We start from the raw sequence: 21,892 nt of genomic DNA, 5'->3' as shown, positions 1-21,892 counted from the left end.
TCTTATCCAGTGGGCTCATGAACAAAGTGGCCATGGGCAAGGATGGAGGTTATACATGGGCTCAGCAACATGGACTTCCACTCACCAAGCCAACCTGGCCACAGCCACTGCTGAGTGCTCGATGTGCCAGAAGCAGAGATCAACACTGAATCCCTGGTAAGGCATCTTCTCTACGGTAATCAGCCAGCTACCTAGTGGCAGGTTGATTACACTGGTCAGTTTCATTCATGGGAGGGGCAGCATTTTGTTTTTACTGGAACAGACACTTACTCTGGATCCAGACATACTTTCCCTTGCATGCAATGCTTCTGCCAAAGCTACTATATTTGTGGGGACTTAAAAAGTGCCTTATCCGCCATCATCATTTTCCACACAGCATTGCTTCTAATCAAATAACTCACTTCATAGCAAATGAAAGTGTGGCAATAAGTTCATGCAATTTACTGATTTTGCAATATTTCCCACTAATCTGAAGCAGCTGGCTTGATAGAACAGTAAAATGTTCTTTTGAGGACTCAGTCACAGCACCAGCAAGGTGGCAATACCTTTCAAAGCTGGGGCAAGGTTCTCAAGGAGGCTGTATATGCTCTGCATCAGTGTCCAAGGAATGACACTCTTTGACAGCCAGGACTCATGGATTTGGGAATCAAGGTGTGGAAACGGGAGTGGCACCTCGCACTAACAACACTAGTGACCCACTATCAAAATTTTGCTTGACCCTATCACCTTATGCTCTGCTGGCCTAGAGGTCTTAGTTCCAAAGGGAAGAATGTTTCTACCAAAAAACATAATAATGAACCCACTGAATAGAAAGTTAAGACTGTCACCTGGCCACTTTAGGTACCACACACCTCTGAACCAACAGGCCAAGAAGGGAGTTACTATGTGGGTTGGGAGGAATTGATCCTGACTACCAACAGGAAACTGGATGGCTGCACTACAGTGGAAGTAAGAAGGAGTAAGTCCAAAATTCAGGAGCTCCCTTAGAATATCATTAAGTATTATCATGCCCTGTGATCAAAGCCGATGGAAATTACAACCCAATTCAGACAGGACTGCTAATTGCCCAGACCATTCAGGATTGAAGGTCTGAGTCACCCCACCAGGTAAAGAACTATAACCAGCTCAGCTGCTTGCTGAAGGCAGATTATCCTCCATAATGTGAGTGGACCTCATTCAATCAGTTGAAGGCCTTAATAGAACAGACTAACCTCCCTTCAGGCAAAAAGGAATTCTGTCAGCATGCTGCCTTTGGACTCAACTGCAATTGTTCCCTGGTCTCCAGCCTACAGATTTTTTACTTTCTCTTTCTGTGTGTGCCTCTGTTTCTGTCTCTCTATCCTCCTCCCATTTATATTCATTCTGTTTCTCTGGAGAAATCTGACTAATACCAATACTTATTACTGTGTTTCCCCAAAACTAAGACCTACCCATAAAATAATCCCTAGCAGGATTTCTAAGCATTTGCGCAATATAAACACTACCACGAAAATAAGACCTAGTGATGAGTGAGGCTACGCAGTGTATCTGCACAACCCATGCATTTCCTCGCAAAGCAGTAAAGAAGATAAGCAGCCCTTCTCATCTGCCCCATGAGAGCCTTATTGCTTGACAGGAGAGATTGGGGCCAATGGTTCTAAAGGAAATAGAGTCGCAAGCAATTCAGGATGGAATTCAGGGTTTGGAGAGTTATGATGATGTTCCAGAAGAAGACAACTTAACTATATTTGAATAAATGTAGATTGTTGTACTGTACTTAAAAAAAATAACACATCCCCTGAAAATAAGCCCTAGGGTGTCTTCTTGAGGAAAAATAAATATAAGACCCTGACCTATTTTCAGGAAAACACAGTAGATATTGGGAACACTACTTTTAACACTCACAAAAGTATTTCCAAATAGCTATTATACTCTAAAATCCACAGATGAAAAAAACTGACATTTACAGAGGTTCAATATCTTAATAAGAAAGGGTAGAGTCAAAAGCAGACGGCGAAGCACATAGTTTCCATGGCAGTGGCCACAGTGGCTTCCTCAAGGATCCATTGCCAATAAGATAGAGCCAGAATTTCAACCTAGAGTTATCTAATTTCAAAGGCAGGAAAAATATACTGCCTTTATCTTTGTGTAAACACAGAAACTAAATTCTAAACAAAGGAAGTGACCTAAACTTGCAATAGTGTTAGAACAAAGCTTGCAGGCTGAAAGAGTGCCCTTTCACCTGCAATGTACTTAAAGTGTGACTAAATTCTGCTGAGAATCCGTAAATAAAAAAAAAATAAAAAAAAAAAAAAATAAAGTGTGACTAAAATCCATGTTAACCTGTTTTTCTCTGTTTAGGGTGGCATTTCCTGATAACTTACCTTTATAGCAACAATTTCATAAGAGAAATGTAGTCTCTCTAATGATACAGTTTAGAAAGGAAATTTTATTTCATTCAAATACTTCTAGAGAGGATAAATTTTTTTAAAAAATTATTGTATTTATAGGCAAATTCTCCTCAAAGTTGACTAACCTTTCCAAATTACTAAATATTTTAATTTTCTCATCCACTAAAAAATAATCTAGACAATTGCATAAGAGAAATATAAAAATCATCTTCAAAAATGTGTTACCTGTCAAAGTCAGAACCCAGACGCTCAAAATTTTTAACTACTCGCAAGACCTGGATCTCCTGATTGTTGAAGCAAGGTGGCAACAATCCATGAATGTTCAACTGCTGTCTCTCTTCCAGGGTAAAAGCCAACTCCTACGGAGAAAAGAAAAACACAATAAATTGAGGGGGGAGAAACACAAAAAGCATATATATACACAAATAAAATCCAACAAGGATATGGAATTAAAAATCTGAAGATCTGGCATTGTTCTAAGCATGGCCATGTGATTATGAATAAATGAAGTAAGCTCTCCATACCTCAGTTTCCATATCTGCAAGATGAGAATACTGTATTTCCAAAGCTGTACCATTCAGATATTATTAGGATGAAATTAGATAGTGGATGGGAGGAAACTACTTTAAAGGCACATAAATGAAAGAAGATATCATCAATATTAATATCAGTAAATATAAAAATAGTTATTATAAGAGATTTTAAAACTACAAATATGGGTAGGTCACCTGTGACTGCCTCTAAAATATGTCGGGAAATTCCCTCCATAATTCTAAGGTACCTGTTTCAACACTTGTCTCCAGAGTTATCTCCTACAATTCGTATGTACTCCCAGGCACACAAAACTCCTCACCTTTGCCTAAATACCACACTTTTTTATCCTTCCATGACACCTGGTCAAGAATGTCCTTTTTCCCTGCTTGTCTGCCCTTCAAATCTCACTTCAAATGCTTCCTCTTCTCTAAAATCTTTCTAGACTCACCTAGCATGTCCATTACAACCCTATTATTATACCCATGTCATTTATTTATATGAACACTGACTGTATAAGGCAATAATAACAGCAAACTATGGAGCTCCAAAGAAAAGCAAACAAAATAGAAATTATGGGTTGATGCAAAAACCAGAATGGACCTAAGAGATTTTCTGGGATATAATATCAGTAGAAGTAATAGGAGCCCCCATAGTCATTAATAGAAGAGAATGATCTGGTGGATTGAGATAAGAAGTCCTCTGGAGAAGACTCCCACTGGAGATACTGAAGTCCAAGAGGTTTCTTTGATTAGACTATGACTACTGTTCCTCTGGGTCCAGCATAAGTGCACCAACACAATATGATAGTCAGTATTATGATATGAATGCTTGTGTCTGCCCAAAATTCATATGCTGAAATCTTTACCCCCAAGGTGATGGTATTAGGAAGTAAGGCCTTTGAGAGATGATTAGGTCAGGAGGGCAGACCCCTCATAAATAGGATCAGTGCCCTTATAAAAGGGACCCCAACGAGCTTGTTCACTCCTTCTGCCATGTCAGAACACAGCAAGATCACCATCGTGAACCAGCAAGCAGGCCCTTCCCCAAACACCAAATCTGCTGCACCTGTATGTTGGATTTCCCAGCCTCCAGAAGTGTGAGAAATAAACTTCTTTTGTTTATAAGTCACTCAGTCCACAGAATTCTGTTAGGGCAGCCTGAATAGACCAAGATAGTTAGTTGGGTTTCCTCATTGAGACCTCTGCTATTTATAGACAACTTGGATGAGTAGGAACGTGTTCACTAACTTTGCATTGAGTGATCCTATAGCCATCCTCCTCTATCTCTGAAAGCTTGCAATGGCAGAATAGTGACTCCTAAGTACTTGTGAAGTTTATTACTTGGGGAAAAAACACAAATAATTTAGTTTATCCCAGAGGGAGATGACAGACCCTGATTGGTGAGTAATGAACATGTCCAACCCCAGGAAGTTTATGAAAGAGGTCAGTGGATGAATAACCCTCTCTTTCTTCTAATTTTTTATATGAATAGGCCCATCAGGTTCATGTCACTGATAGAAAAGCAGATTTTGAGTTTAAAAATCAGTATTAAGAGACTCAGGTTGGTACTTTCTGTGAAGAGCTCCCTACCAGAGGCCCTTAACCTAAGATTCTGGATCTAATTATAGACCCTCAAGGAAGGTGAGTAATTAAGGAGGCCTGAATTTGGACATCTTTTTCACTAACTCTATGAAATTTAGTACTTTCTTCCACTATAAATGAAGGCAATAAACAAGAGAAGTAGTAGTGTTAGTAGTTTCTGTGTCTTTGTCATAAGTGCAATAATAAATATTTTTGTATCACATTACATTTGTGGCATATATTTTGAAATATCATTTATCTTCTTCATTAATTTGAAATTACAGTAGTTTTAGACCTACAATAAGGTGTTTTTTTTTTTTTTAATAACATGAACAGGCATGCAGGCTAGTGGTGTCAACAACCTTCATACTGATCTCCTTAAAAAATAAGATTTTAGGTCTGGCGTGGTGGCTCACGCCTGTAATCCTAGCATTTTGGGAGGCTGAGGCAGGTAGATCATTTGAGCTCAGGAGTTCAAGACCAGCAGCAGGATAGAGATCCCATCTCTACTAAAAAAAATAGAAAGAAATTAGCTGGACAACTAAAAATACATAGAAAAAATTAGTCGAACATGGTGGCACATGCCTGTAGTCCAAGCTACTTGGGAGGCTGAGGCAGGAGGATTGCTTGAGCCCAGGAGTTTGAGGTTGCTGTGAGCTAGGCTGACACCATGGCACTCTAGCCGGGGCAACAGAGTGAGACTCTGTCTCAAATAAATAAATAAATAAATAATTAAAATTTTACTTTAAATTATCCATATTTAGATTTATTATCTTGCTATCTGTTTTAATAAAGAACATTTCTTACAACATCACATATGTATTTAATATTTTCATATCTGTATTTCACAATAATTGGTTTCCTTTGTAACACTATGTGCACTATTTATTTTAAAGCATTGCCTTAGGGAGTCCACAGGCTTCACCAGCTTTCAAATGAGGCTTTGGCACAAAATGTGTTAAGAAGTGTTACAAAGAGCTATGCTTCAGATTCATAAGGGACATACACCTGAGACATGATATTCCCAGAAAAGCCACAAGATGGCTTTCTTAGTTCAGATCCACAGTGGAGATTTTCCGAAATGTTTTCTGTCTCCTTTTACTGTTAACTTTATGGGAGACTGTAAAGCTACCTGTATTGGTGAGAGTTCTCCAGAGAAACAGAACATATAGATGTGTGTGTGTGTGTGTGTATAAATTTATTGTAAGAGAATTATTATAATTGGCTCATATGATTATGGAGGCAACAAGTCCCAAAATCTACTGCCACCAAGCTAGAGATCTAGAGGAGCCAATGGTATAGTTCCAGTCTGAAAACCAGCAGGCTCAAGACCCAGGGAAGAGTTGATATTTTAGTCTGAATCCAAAGACAGAAAAAAAAAAAAAAGAACAGTGTCCCATATTCAAGACAGTCAAGCAAGAGGAATTCCCTCTTACTTAGCTTTTTCACTCTATTCATTCCTTCAACTGATTGGATGAGGCTCGCCCACATTAGGGAGAGTGATCTGCTATATTAATTCAAATGTTAATCTCATCCATAAATAGCCTCACCAACACTCCCAGAATAATGTTTGACCAAACATCTGGATACCCCATGGCTTAGGTAAATTGACACATAAAATTAATCATCACACTTACCATCTATTTTTCAACTAATATCTGTTGAGTGAATGCTTACAATGTTTACGGGCACAGATAGTCCCATGAAGCAGCTTACAATCTAGAGAGTTTACCAGAATATTATATAAATAGTTACACAAATAACTATAAAATAACAATCATGGTAGTAAGAAGTACAAGGAAAAGAAAAGGAAAAACTAAAGCTCTAACTTAATTTAGGAAGTTAAAAAGAAAAAGTCCACCGTGCAGTGATGTTAAAATTAGATCTGAAGGATGACTAGAAAAATATAAGTTGACCAGGTAAAAAGCCAGGGGTGGGAGTACAGTAGACAGCATAGGCATAAAACCCTGATACAGAAAAGCTGGGCTTCTTGGAGAAAGTACAGGAAAGGAAAATGCACCAATTGTGAGAAGAATGATGAAAACGGGCCACTACAAAGATAGGCAGGAACCAGAGCAGGCAAGTCCTTATTAGACAGGTAAAAAGTTTTGAACATTATCCCAGGAAGCCTCAGTACCTTTCCTGACTAGTTATTCCATTTCATGAAAATGCTGCAAATGAGTAAGCAGCACTCAACCAATCACCATATTTACCAATCACCATATTAAGGAATCCCCATACAAAGCCTAGCTTAGTTTACAAAAGGGGGGGGGGAATGCTTCAGAACCAGTTTCAGTGTACCAGGCAAATCACTGATGGTTTAATCTGGGGTCATGATTTTCAATCTGTTTTCCATGTCTCTATACAATTCACATACATACTCCCACCTGAAACATATTTCTTTGTAACAATACCTCTTATCCAGCCAGGCCTGTAATCCTAGCACTCTGGGAGGCCAAGGCGGGTGGATTGCTCGAGGTCAGGAGTTCAAAACCAGCCTGAGCAAGAGCGAGACCCCGTCTCTACTATATAAATAGAAAGAAATTAATTGGCCAACTAATATATATAGAAAAAATTAGCCGGGCATGGTGGCGCATGCCTGTACTCCCAGCTACTCGGGAGGCTAAGGCAGGAGGATTGCCTGAGCCCAGGAGTTTGAGGTTGCTGTGAGCTAGGCTGATGCCACGGCACTCACTCTAGCCTGGGCAACAAAGCGAGACTCTGTCTCAAAAAAAAAAAAAAAAAAAATACCTCTTATCCACCACACTAAGGACATATCTGATTCATGCCTTATAGCAATAACATTTTAACTCATGAAAATTAACTTTAAAAAATACACTTCATAAAATATCTCCAGTATATAATGGAAACACTGGCAAAAAGAATGGCTGCTTCTGGCAAGGAGAACCACCTAGCTGGGGCACACAGATATGGGAGACACACTTTTCATATTTTTATACCTTCTTATTTTTATATAATAAATGTATAAGGCCATTTTTAAAATATTAAGAACCACTTATCTAAATCTCCAAGAATATTATAATTATATTTACATTTGTTAAATTTTGATCCTTTTGTTTCTGGCAGCTCTAGCTAAGGTAGAGGCTGCTAATTGTATACCACAACTTCTATTTCCTTCTTCCTCCCTAGTTATAGAACCCTAATATTATTCACGGTGGCAATACATTAAATAAAAGATATTTTCTTTTTTTTCTTTTTTATTTTTTTATTTCGGCATATCATGGGGGTACAGATTTTAAGGTTTCAATAAATGCCCATTTCCCCTCTCCCCCCACAAGTCTGAGTCTCCATCATGACCATCTCCCAGATGGTGCACATCTCAATATAAAAGATATTTTCTGATTCCCCTATAGTTATCTATGGTCATATGACCTAGTTCTGAACACTGACACATAAGTGGAAGTGCTATGTGGGATGTGGAGAAGGCTCCTTAAAGAGAGGGGACCCCACTGGAAAATGAGCCTTCTTGTGTTTCTCTGATTTCCTTCGGCAGCTGCCTTAGAAAGTGTACATGGTATCTGCAGACCCATGAAGTGATCTTGAAGACGACAGAGCAGCAGTCTATGTTCCTGATGACTCTGTGGACCCACTGAACAGCCCTAGACTGTTTACCTCTGATTTCCTTCATTTGAGAGAGAAATAAGCTGTATCTATCTTAATTAAGTCATTATTATTTTGATTTTTTGTTATATGTAGCAAAACATAATCCTAAATGATATACGGGTTATCCTTATACCCAACTAAAGGAAAGAGATTCTCCAGTACACACCCAACAGCATATAAAAGAGGGTACTGTCCATTTATCCTGCAAAGAAGGATGTGAATTGGGAACAGGTTACAGCAGTACCTGGAAGACAGAGCGGAGCTATAAGAGTGTTACTTCAAGAATTATCCCTAATTCATCCATTCAACAAATTTTTACAGAACACTTACTATATTTCAACTCTTATGAGCAACTATGTTGAAAGAAAAATCTACAATGCAAACCAGTATAACACATCTATCCACCTCCATGAAGAAATTTTGAACCTCGAAAATTCTGTAGTATGGATTTTCTCCTTCACAGCACAAAGGGGCAGAAGTGAGTATGTAGATATCAAAGAGGCAAAACATCTTTCTAAATCCTTAGAACACAGAAATTTTATAAATTATGTACAGAGTTATTGTCTTACATAAACCATTTTCCACAGAATAAACTTTATTATTAATATGATTTGTATAGCAAATATGTACCTGGTAAAATGGGGGAAAAAATGTGAATATACATTTCAGAGCGATTCTTTAAAGTTAGACTGAGCTTCACACATTCACACCTTAAAAATAACAGTCTGAAGGCCTGGTTCTGTGCAAAATGGTGAGTGTGCTATATTTTTATCTCTTTCTCTCTCTCTGAATCCTACAATAAAGCTTGCACAGAATGCACTCAGCAGCTATTTAGATATTCTGAAAAGTAAATGGTAGCAAAAGAACTGAGGAATAAGACCAGAATCCAAAGTAACAACACACCAGAAGTGAGTTTCCTGGGGTTTTTTCTTCCAGTATGGCATGGCTTTTATTTCCCCCCCTCTATAATCAACTGACCTTGAATCAAAAGCAGCAGAAAAGGTGGAAGTGCAACTGACTGTGGACAAAAAGAGTGGCATGAATGGTCTAAGAATCAGGAAAGGGGACTCTTAAAGGTCACAGAGAAGGAAGAATATCCAGTATTCTTTTTCATTCTCTCCAGCCGCAACCACCAGGTAATTCCACAAGGGGTGGCAGAAGCAATGGCCACCACAGAAGCCTAAAATTCTAAGGGAAGGGATCATTCTTTTTAACCAGAGGAAACCAACCAGTTCCAAGATCTTGGGTCAAATGCCTGTTCCTACTTTTTCTCAGTCTTCTAGTCACATCACCCAGATGCAAATCCAGCTGGAAGAAGTACACAGCAGAGCAGGAAACTAAAGGCCCAGTTTTCTGGGCAGAAGGCTGGAAAGGGGGTCCCCAGGGAGACAGAACATATTAGAGAGCTCACAAAGGAGGGAACTCAAGAGAGCGATCCCATACAGTTGTATCTGAACTCCTGGGATCACCTCTGAGTTATACGTGCATAGATCTGACCTTAAACAGCATACCAAAGGCTTTGAGAACTAAAGTATGGAGTAAACCACTGCAAAGATCCCACACTAGCCACTGGGTGGTAAACACAATGGACAAATCCAAATACTATTACTGAGTAGGCTTTGAAAACTAAATTGCTATTGGAACCCCAGGCAATAGAAGGTGGATCCAACTTGTAAAATGACCAAACCAATTTGAGTGACTGCTATCTGTTTTCTCATCAGAAACAAAGGAGGAAGTGGAATGGCATTTCTTAAGTCTAAAAAGAAAAGAACTGTCTACTCAGAATTTATAACCTGTGAAAATATCTTTCAGAAATGAAGGTAAGATAAAGACATTCTCAGAGGAAGAAAAACTAAGAAAACTGGTCTCCACCAAACCTGCTCTAAAAGAAATATTAAAGGAAATTCTTTAGATGGAAGGAAAATGATACCTGAGGAAATGTGGAACATCAGGAATAGAAGAAGAGCAACAGAAATAGTAAATATCTGAGTAAATATAACACATTATTGTTTCCCTCTTAAACTCTTTAAAATATGTATAACAGTTAAAAATAAAAGTTATTAACATTATATTATATTTAAACATCTTTTCTGCTAGATTTGACTGGCTTAATAAAAAAGATAAAATAAACATCTATGTAATACATGTATATAAATGTAAATGAATATAATACATATAACTAACATAAACAGAGGAAAGTAATGAGACCTAAACATAGTAAGGTTTCTACACTTCACCTCAAGGGGTAAAATGTTAACTTTAAGTAGACTATGAAAAGTTCCGTATGTATATCATAATTGCCAGAGCAAGTACTAAAAAAAGGCAATACAAAGAGATACTGTCAAAAACTCAATAAATAAATTAAAATGAAATAAAAATATTCTAACAATAAATAATTGGGTGGAAAAAAGAAATAGATGAATGAAAAACAGAGGGAACAGATACCTAATAAAATGATAGAAATCCAAATATAATAATTATATTAAATGTAAATGTTCTAAAGGCACACATAATAATACATTAAGTGTAAATGTCTCCATATTATTATTATTAAGCTTTAATTCTCAAAAGAGAATTATAATACTTTTTTCTCATTTTCATATTTGATCAACTTAATTTTCCCATGATTTGGGAAAACATAAATTTCCTGAGAAATTTGAGGAAGAAATCCCTATACATAAACAGTTTTTCTCCCTTTGATGTGTCCTGCACTGAGAGATATATATTAAAGTCTTCTATTATTAGCATCTTTTATTTCTCCTTGTATGTCCTATACTGTCTTTTTTAAAGTTTTTTTATAATTGACAAATAAAAATTTTCATGTACAACATGTTGTTTTGAAATATATGTACATTTTGAAATGGCTAAATCAAGCTAATGAACATATGCATTACCTCACGTATTTATCAGTTTTTGTGTGTGTGTGTGTGTGTGTGTGTGTGGTGAGAACACTTAAATTCTACTACCGTGTCTTTTTAATGAAAGCAGCAGCTATGTTATTTGGTATATAGATATTTATAACTTTTATAACTTCATTCAAAACTGTACCTTCCAGCATTTTTATAAAGACTTCTTTGTCTCATTTAATGTTTTTTGACATATCTTCTACATTTTCTGATATCAGGATCATAACTCCAATTTCTTGCTATTTGTATCTTTTCATATTTTTATTTTTAGCCTTTCTGCAACATTTCTGTTTCTTATATACAGCACAGTTTGCTTATGCTTTGTGAGATAATCTGAAAATATTTTTATTAATAAGTGAGTTACTCTCATTTATATTTATTGATATGACCGATATGTTTGGTCACAATTCGGTCATATTATTATGTTATATTTACCATATGTAAAAATTGAATATAAGATCTTAAATTAGTAAAAATTTTAGAGACCCACAAAAGGATGCTCGGCTGGGTGTGGTGGGTCACACCTGTAATCCTACCATTCTGGAAGGCTGAGGCTGGAGGATCACTTGAGCTCAGGAGTTCAAGACCAGCCTGAGCAAGAGCGAGACCCCAGTCTCTACTAAAAATAGAAAAATTAGCCAGGTGTTGATGCATGTGCCTGTGGTCCCAGCTACTTGGGAGGCTGAGACAGGAGGATTACTTGAGGTTACAGTGAGCTGTGATGACACCACAGCACTCTACCCAGTGCAACAGAGAAACACTGTCTCAAAAAAAAAAAACTTCATTCACTTCATTTCATTTTTGGCTCTGAACATGTAAGTAAGGACTTAGTGGTTTACTAACTAACAAGATCCGCCTCTATTAGTAACAACAATAACATTCTCATGGTTTTATTGATTTAGAAGATAACCTCAATTTTGACATGTATATAGAAAACAAAGGAGGCAAGGCCAGTACTGCCAAGGCAAACTAGAACTCCACAGGTAACACTAAGACACACACACACAAAATTACTCTAACATAATAATCTTCCCAGGTATATGAAAGCACTACTTAATAAATTCATAGAGCAGAATTCTTTTAAGCCATGGATTGTGATTCATTAGTGAATCCCAACCAACATTTTTTAAAAAATTGAATTAGAATAGATACTACTAAAGTATACTAAACACAGTAAGGGAAAATATTATATCGTGAAATTTGGCTTCAATTGCATATGTATATTAGTTTGCTAGGGTTGCCATAACCAAGTACCACAGACTGGGTGGCTTAAACAGCCATTTATTTTCTCACAGTTCTGGAGGTTAGTCTAAGATCAAAGTGTCGCCTGGGTTGGTTTTATTCTGAGGCTTCTCTCCTTGACTTATTAAATGGACATCTTAAAACTGTGAACAGACAATCTAAATGTATTTTAATATATTCTACGCTTAAGGGGCCCCAAAACTGTAATATTATTATGAAGTCTTAGAAGTCCTTCAGCCTCCAGATTTCCAGGGATACTCAAACATAATCATGAACATGCAAGTACTTCTGCTGATGTTGACAGGCAACCATTTCCTGGTTATTGAAAAAAATAAACTAGTTTTTAGGCCTAGGGTTTGTATATTACTATAAAAGCTCTAATAGTTATATTTCCATGTTTTAGAGAACAGTATTCATTATTTTATTACTTGAATTTCTGCTATGGTTTGAATGTGTCCCCCAAAATTCATGTTAGAAACTTAATCTTCAATGCAACAGTGTTGAAAGGTGAGATCTTTAAGAGGTGATTAGGTCATGAGGGCTCATGAATGGATTAATACCATTAATGCAGGAATGAGCTTGTCATTTTGAGAGAGAATGGGTTTATAATAAGAGTGAGTTCAGCCCTCTCTTGCTTTTTCTCACTCTCTATCACCCTCTCACTTTCTGCCATGGGATGGTGCAGCAAGAGGCCCTTGCCAGATGCTGTGTCACAGCCACTAATTGGAAGAACTGGGACCTGGACTCCTTTCTCCGAGGCACAAAGTTTTAGAACATCCATTACTTTACATCACATTTCCCACAACTGTCCAAAAGCTTGAGGGAAATCAGAACACTAAAAATGAAAAATCTTAGGCCCAGTCCTCTCCAATATTTCTTATACTCCATATCACTAGTCTCAAGAGTTCTCAAATCAAAGTCATCTTTCTACTTACCACAGCACACATCATTTTGTTTTTATGATATCCTATACAACCACTGTCATTTCGACTGCAGCAAGGTAATAGGTATGGAGGCATGTGGCTGTCTATCTCTATTACAACGGCTTTCATATCAGCAGGATTCCATGTTAAATAATAAATAAGTTTCTCATATTGCTGAGGCAACTCCAGAGAACCGTGGTAGGTGAAAAATTTCTAACTAATTCATTCTGGTATAGTTTGCATTGAAGATAAAGAGAAGATTTAATGTACTTTTCCTTCACAGTCATGAGACTTATTTCTCTTTTTTTTACAATACATCCAACTAAGTCTTGGCATGCCAGGAAGCAAACAACTTACAAAAGCACTTCTCCAGAAGTTCATTTTTCAGATGTAAAAGTTACAATCCTGATCAAAATTAACTTTGATGAAACACCATCACTAACTTAAACTGGATCAAACTGCCTAAAACAGTGAAGAGTGTTGTCTTTTGGAGATTTACTTAAAGGTCACATTATTATTTAATCTTATAGATATGGAAACCATGTAAGCACAAATGAACTATGATAGAATTATTAATTATTGTTTTCTACCCTTGCAAAGAGAAAGTGAACCAATAAATTGAAAAATAAAAAATAAACATGATTATTTTTATTATGTATAGAATTTTAATTTTAAAGAGCAATTTATGAAACATTATTATTAGTCACATGAAAATTACTGGGAAAAATTTGAAATATAACTCATCTAAATCAGAAAACATCCTTGAAAATTAAAAACACTAAACATTAAATTAGACACATGCATATAAGACAGGCAAAAATAAGCATCTCAAAAATAGTCTGGGGTGTCTACAGAAAAATATTGGATCTCCTTAGTGTGAGGCAGAAGTAATTCCCCAGTTGCTTTGATGAAATGCTTTGACATGGATGCATATTTGCGTATAAGCAAATAGTAAGGCTTAGAATCATACATGAATTATTACTATTACAAAGGAAGATCCTACTTCTCCTAGGTTTTTAAACAAATTTTAATTCATATCACGTCAACTGTTAACCTTGATTTTACCAAGACTAAGCACGTCCTTTAGGTTATCCAGCAAGTAATGAAAATTCATAGGACTGTCAAGCTTAAACTAAATTCTAACTTTTCTGACTATATTCCAGCATACAATAATGGTACATACAATACCATACATAATAGTATAGGGAGTCAACTAAGCTTTATCATTCAGTGTGAATCTACTTTCACAAAATTACATTAAAGAGGATAATGCCCAAAGTACTATTTTAAAAGTTACATGCTTCAAAAGCTGAGTACTGTTTAAAGACAAAATAAATAAAAACAGTTTATTCATTCATTAAGTAAACATGTATTTAATGTCTACTAAGCAAAACATTGTACTAAATATTATGATTCCTTTCCTGTGACTGTTAAATAAGAAAAAAATTCTAGCGTTCTGGGAGGCCGAGGCAAGAGGATCGCTTGAAGTCAAGAGTTCCAGACCAGCCTGAGCAAGACCCGGTCTCTACAAAAAATAGAAAAATTAGCCAGGCATAGTGGTGGCCACTTGTAGTCCCAGCTACTTGGGAGGCTGCAGCAGGAGGATAGCTAGACCCCAGGAGTTTGAGGTTGCAGTGGGCTATGATGATGCCATTGTACTCTAGCCAAAGTGAAGGAGTGAGGCTGTCTCAAAAAAAAAAAAAAAACAAAAAAGAAAGAAATGGAAAAATTACAATTTAATAAATACAAAATGATATGGTACAACTGAACACATAAAAATGGAGGTGTTAAGTAAGATAATTAGGAAAGCCTTCCCTAGAGAGATCATTATTAAATCAACTAATGACATTTTAATTGTAAGAATTACACACAAGAAAGAAGTAACAGACTCAGCAAATATATTTTAAGTAGAAGGCTACCTTAGGGAACTAACAAGTTAAAATTTGGAGAAGATAGTAAACCTAATTGACAGATTGATTTTATCAACATAACAGGAAATTATAGCATATTATAAATACTTGGATAACAGACCGGCAATATAAAGGAAATGCTAATTGATGAAGGTACTTATTTCACGCCTATACATAGTACAAACTATAATGATGGAAATAAAACCAGAAAAACTGTTGTTGCAGTTACCCAGTGGTAAGGTCTATGTTAGTGTAGCTGATGAAGACTTCACACAGCCAGGTGACAGGCTGGACTGTTATGGGAAAATAAGATCACTAGCATCTCCTTGCAGCCCTAACAAACTTACAGGCCTACAGGTCTTCAACATAGAGCAGATCAAGGAGGTCCCATGGCTGAATAAGAGGAGTAAAACTTCCACTGATTGACCCAAAGTTGATGCACTAGATTTTGAATCCAATTTGATATAATGTAGAAAACAAAGTTCAAAAACATATTTTAACATATGAATGCTATACATTTGACAGAAGATATTTGTGATATTATTATTCTGAAGTAGGAATTAATCCTTACAGGTGAACAGGAGTCAAAAGGATTTTGATATCAGAAGTTATTAATGTAAACATAGTAAAGGCATAATTACTCTTGCTCTAAGATTGCCTATGCCATCTACCCACTCTTAACAGGCACTCTTGCCCCTGACTTAAAGAAAATCAAGCAGGTTGTATGATTCATGTGGTCCTTCTTAAGTGTCAACCCATAATTTGGTCATAAATTATAATAGGCAGGTAACACATGAAAGTCACAAATTGTTTTGTCACATCAAAACTTTTGTTCTACTGAAAATAGGCCCCAACCTGCAGAATAATAAAAAGGGGAGAAAATCAAACTAGCAATCTATTTTTAAGAAAAAAGTAACTAGGAACTATTTAAAATGTCATAAAACTAATGACCAAAACCACTAAATAATCATTGATTTGTAAAAGTTGCCTGCCACCACTAAATATAGAAAAAAGCTTACACTAGCTATAATTTATTAAATAAATCACAAGTCTTTAAGCCAATCATAATGATCAGAAAATCACCAGCAACATGACCAGCGGGGTTGGGGGGTGAGGTCCAGCTCTTAATGAAAAGGATGCCTACTAAAGAGACAACCAAAATAACTAAACCAACCTCCGTGCTGACTGATGGCATTTTCAACGTACTGAATAAACAGAAATGTCAAAAGCACACATACACACAAAAGGAACAATCCAGAGACAAACCTGGCTGTGAAAAAACAGTGTGACTTAGTATTTAGAGAATCAAAATGATAAATTCTGAGGTATTTTTTTTCATTTTAGAGATCTTGGTTTTTCATACCACACAGCTAGTGGAGGAGAATGAAATGCTACCTGGATCTGATAAGGAGTCTCTGAACAGAGTGCACACTGAATTCCCCTTTAAAAAAAAGAAGAAAGGTCTGAAAACTTCTTTTAAATTCCAGAAGGCCAGATTTTAAAAAAAGAAGAAGAAAGAAAGAAAGAAAGAAAATAAATGGCTTTCCCCAGTCTCATGTCTAGGACAGGATTTTCTACCAGGCCATGCAAAGTGTCCTAGGCAGAAGCCACCCACCACACATTCCCAGACTCTTAACCGTATCACTACAGAAACCAAGAGGCCTTGTATTTGCAGATCGTTAATGCAATCCGAAGCACTCTGAACACATTTCCATCCAAGTCGGACCAGTAGGACCACTTCTCTCCACAGCAACCCCCAGTAATTGCCACACTGTGTGCAACCAGTATGTGAGTGTCACATCGAGGCTGGCCTGGCAGCCTGCCTGCTACCTTCACAAAACACTCACTTCACGCCCTTTGTCTAATACTACTTTCTTTGCCTGGACTCTTGTTTCAGAGAAGAGCAGCCGAAAAGTATGATAAACAAGTTACACCTTTACCTCTACTCCTCAAATGGGATGCCAAGGTGCAGAGGCACCAGCACCGCCCCGCCATCCACTCGCGGGCACAGACCCGACTGGGCGGCCCCCTCCGCGCTGCCCGCCCCAAGGCCCCCCGTAGCCCCGGCCCCCCAACCGGGAACCCGCGGAGGGGCGAGGCCATGTTGCGGGGACCCTCATGTGGTAACTAACCTCCCGACTGAGCTGGGCTGGGCCGATGGGCTGCCAGGTGAGCCTGCGGGCTTACCTTGTTGAGGTGGGGGTTCCGCGTCAGCAGGTAGCCGCGCTGGTGGGTGTGGCGGCGGCGGGGGGCTCCGGGCTCCATGGCTGGCGCGGGGCTGGGCGGCGGGGTCGGGCCGGGGCGTGCGGCACGCGCGCTGCAGACGGCGGATGCTGCTGCGGCGCCGGCGCGGATCGCGGCTGTGGCGGCGGCGGCGGCGGCGGCCGCGCGGGGAAAGGCCCCGCGGCTAGGGGCGGGCGTGGGTGGCGAGAGGGGGTGGACGCGGCGGGAGGAGTCCGCGCGAAGCCGGTGTCCCCAGCTGGGCAGCCTGCGAGAAGCGCTGAGTCATGGCAGGAGATCAGCCGAGCCGGCGTGTGAGGAGGAGGAGGAAGAGCGAGGCCCTGGCGGAGCCGCTGGTGCCTGAGGGGCGGGGGCGGCGGGAGCGTGGAGCCCTGGTGCAGCCGGAGTCGCCGGCTCCCGTCCTCGCACAGGGCCCCTGGTCCCCACCGGGCTCGTAATCACAGCTGTAACAGCCCATCTCTGGGTGGGACTGGCCTAAGTGCGCTGTGCACCTAATGTCGTCCTTACGCCAGAGACCCCGGTGGGGAGGCTGGACAGGTTACCCCTCCCGCCCAGGAGGAAGGTAGGGGAAGGCGCGAACCTGGGAGGTTCAGGCAGAGGGGGTGGCTGCTCAGACACCGAGGGGCGCAGCATGGAAGGACTAGTGAAGGGTCCATGGCTGTTGACAGAAGACCTCGACTGGCTGATAAGAATCAGACTTGGACTCTCCCTTTTTAGTCTCTTGGAAGCTTTCTGTCCACAACCTTCGCCTCGCTAGCCTGCATGCCGGCCAAGCCCAGTAGCCCGAGGCAAGAGGGAACCAACCTTGACCCAGAAAGCCTAGGCTTGGGAACTGGGAGAAAGGCCAGAGAAGAGGCCTCAGGCACAACACCTAGTTAGTTTCTGTAGATATCCACAGCAACTTTATTTGAATGCTGTTAAAGTAAGAGGCAAGGAGTTAGGGTGCAATGAACAGTCCTATTTATCTTATGTATAATTTTTCTGGGAGTTCTAGAAACCAGATGTTCAAGAACCGCTGCTCTTGTTGAATTATGATGGGTAACTCAGTCTTTCAGGGCTTCAGTTTCTTCTTCAGTAAAACAAGAAGGTCAAAATAAATTCTCTTCCAGCATTGAAATTTTGTTATTGTATTATTGATATTTATGCTTAGAAGTTCAAGGACTGAGAGAGCAGTCAGATCAGAGTTAGCCAAAAGAAATGTCTGTCTGACAAAAAAAACCAAGGGTAACAGACACTAAAGTTTTCTATGCTCCGATTTCCTTTTCAGTTAAATAGGATCACTAGTTTCTGCCCTGTTCATCTCTACATTGTAATATTACAAAGGATAGTGTTTGGGATTATTTGTTGCTTTTATATATCCATAAACTAGACAGACATCCAATCCCAATGTTGTTTTCATTTCTAATTATATTACTTTACCTTATCAGAAAGATTTGTTATGGTAATTGTTTTTTTGGCCATGCTTATATTCAGAAGCTTCTCTGGCCTAGTCTTTTAATCATCTGGAATTGTTATTTTTTTCTTTTGTTTTCTTTTCTTTTCTTTTTTTTTTTTTTTTTTTGAGGTAGAGTCTTGCCCAGGCTGGAGTACAGTGGCACAATCATAACTCACTGCTCCCTGCCTAGGCTTAAGGGATCCTCCAGCTTCAGCTTCCCCAGTAGCTAGGACTACAGGCGTGTACCACCATACACAACTATTTGTTTTGTTTTTTTGTACAGACAATGTCTTGCTATGTTACCCAGGCTAGTCTCAAACTCCCAGCCTCAGCAATCCTCTTGGCTCAGCCTTTCAAAGTGCTGGGATTACAGGTGTGAGCTACTGCCCAGCCTAGTTGTTTTTATAGAGAACATTTTATTGGCATCACAAAGTTCTTTAAAAACATTTCTTGTAGTTAAATGACACGTTTCATTGTGAATTCTATAATCCATAAAAATTAACTCTATAACATCTAAGAAGACGGTATACTTTATAAAATTCACTCTCATGAATTAACTGAGGCACCTTACAATTAGAGTGCTTTATGTGAGACAAAAACAGTTTAAAAGCAGGCCTGGGAGCCAAACTCAAGATGCTTAAAGAGAAACAAAAATGTTAGCATAATAGAACCTTATTATAATGAAGCTCTTATTACATAAATTTAGATATATTACCTGTCTATTCCTGTTTCTGAGGTTTAATATTTACAGACAGGAAAGCTGTTAAAAATATAGGGAGTAACCCAAAAAAAGTGTATGGCCTCTTCCTCCAAGCCAACATTACAAAAGGATTACAATATCCTGCCAGTGCAGGTAAAGTTCACATCTTTCATCTATGTTTACTTTTCTTATGAAAAGAGCTGCACTCATCATGATTGATAACAAGATAAGGCCTAGCTGAAGAAACCAGTTTGTACATTCATATGCAGTTCCAAGAATGCTAGGAAGAATCTATTTTTCCACAGAAATGCTAGTTAGAACATTACATTTTCAGTCCTTTTTAATCTTTTGTAAGGTTAGGCTTTATTGCCAAAAATATGTAAGAAAACAACACATAGAAAAAACTCTGTCGTTTTAATTTGCCTTGTAAGAAACTGTGGTTGTGCAGTCATTCTGCACACAATTGGTAACATTGAGAATGGGTGTGATTCACAAATTATGGAACTAGAACCTGTAAGTTTCTGGTATATGGGTGAGAACATAACCAATCAAAATCAGATTTTTCTTGCCCAAGTTAAAATTAGTTTGCTATACAATGAGTTTTTACAACACAGATTAAAATATGATTGTAGTAGATACTCAGATCTAATGTCAGTTGAGATTATAAGTGCAAAAAATTCAGGAAATATCTAATGGCACATATAGTAATTGGAATAATTATTTTCATGAGAAAAAGATAATCTAATAAAAAAATACCCATACGATGGTTTGTAATATTAAGTAAATTATCCTGCATTTCTTCACACAAAAAGCATGTTATTATTATATCTTTAAAATCTATCATATATTTTATACTACATGTAATATTTTATATTACAGCACATCTCAATTTGCACACCAAATTTTTATCAGAAATACTTGATTTGTACTTCGATTTTATAAAATTTACAATTATAATAGTAGATTCATATACCCAAGTTGTTGCAAATATTCTTTAAAGTTTTCCAATAATGAAATTGAGTATCGGTTTTATATTTAAATTAAGTTAAAATCAAAGAAAATTTTAAATTGAGTACCTCATTTCCACTGGTGATGTTTCAAGTTCTTAATAACTAAATGTAGCCACTGGCTATCGAATTAGAAAGGACAAATTAATCCAATGCATTTGAGTCCTTAATTAAATGTTTTAAGTAATTAAAGAAGATCAAATATACATACCTATATTTTTGTAATATTCACATAGAGATTGTTACATTACTCGCAGAGTAACTCAAGTTACACTACCTTACTAGTCTTTCACTTACATAGCTATGTACATGCAGCATATTGATCTTCTTTACAAAGCACTGATTCTTTTCCTTCTCAGTCAAGCTAGTTGTTTCATTTCTCAAACTATTTTACTAGAACTTAATAATGTCCCAATTGATAACATGGCAGGTAGAATAAAACTGAATTAGTAAGACTGCATTTTAAACAAACCTGGAATTCACATGTCCAATAAAGTATTATACTTCAAGATAGCCAGAATGCTGGAGAAATTTTGTACATCCTTTCAATGTTGAAAGGATGAAATATTTTAAATCATTTGAAATATTTTTTTCCAATTCCTCTTTTGGAATTATTTTTTATTCACTCTAGATAAACACTGTAACACATTCTTTTAAGAGTACTATATTAGATTTTACATCCACAGGTATAAAAAGGGACTGGAACTTCAATGTATCTTTGATGTGGGACACAATTCCATCCATAAAAAGTATGAAGTCTGGAATCAGACTGACTGGATTTGAATCTTTGTAGGTCTGTGACTTTGGGAATCTTATTCTCTCTGGGCCACAGTTTCCCCAACTGAAAAATAAGGGTAATAAAAATACCTGTCTTTTAAAGTTTTTATGGAGATTAAAGGAGGTAATATTTGTGTACTTATTTAATAAATATTTATTGATCATCTACTTTATGTTAGACCCTGATCTAGGTCATGGAGGAATAGAGGAATAGTAGTGAATAGTACAAACTCCCTGGCATCTGTAAATCACATCCTATTGACACAATGAAAAAACTATACTATATCATATCATATCATACACTATATACAAAGCACTTAGAATAGTGCCTGTCCCATAGAAATCACTCAACAAATGTTCTTTTCCTTCAAGATCTAGGTCATCTTATGAATCTATCCCCTTTTCCCACATATTTACCCCTTAATTTATAAAAATGTTTATTGAACACTCACTTAGTATTTACTAAGCCTAAGACTAGGTACTGGTATGCAAACATAGGCTTATACAGGCTTATACAGAGACAACCAATATACAAGTAATGAAATAGGTAATTATAAAATCTGAACTATGAAATGAATTAGTGTGCACTTTAGTAATCAGTTACATGAAGACTAATTTTTAAA

At 37.7% G+C, this 21,892-nt stretch overlaps 1 protein-coding gene across 2 annotated transcripts in view; it reads right to left on the bottom strand.

Moving 5' to 3' along the window:
- ME1 (malic enzyme 1) overlaps positions 1 to 17,572 on the bottom strand; it is a 151,501-nt gene extending 133,929 nt beyond the window's left edge. The window contains exons 1-2 of one of the 2 annotated variants that reach the window (XM_012769154.3): positions 17,297 to 17,572; positions 2,616 to 2,749 (exon numbers count right to left, since the gene is read on the bottom strand). In XM_012769154.3, the coding sequence (XP_012624608.1) occupies positions 2,616 to 2,749; positions 17,297 to 17,374 (212 nt within the window). In that variant the 5' untranslated portion in view covers positions 17,375 to 17,572. Of the gene's footprint in view, positions 1 to 2,615; positions 2,750 to 17,049; positions 17,133 to 17,296 lie in introns of those variants that run through there. The other variant, XM_076003151.1, reaches the window with a different exon arrangement.
- Positions 17,573 to 21,892: the final 4,320 nt, after the last annotated feature.

The sequence above is a fragment of the Microcebus murinus genome, chromosome 5 (assembly GCF_040939455.1).
Source record: "Microcebus murinus isolate Inina chromosome 5, M.murinus_Inina_mat1.0, whole genome shotgun sequence".
NCBI lineage: Eukaryota > Metazoa > Chordata > Mammalia > Primates > Cheirogaleidae > Microcebus > Microcebus murinus.
This window is presented reverse-complemented; position numbering and strand designations above follow the sequence as displayed.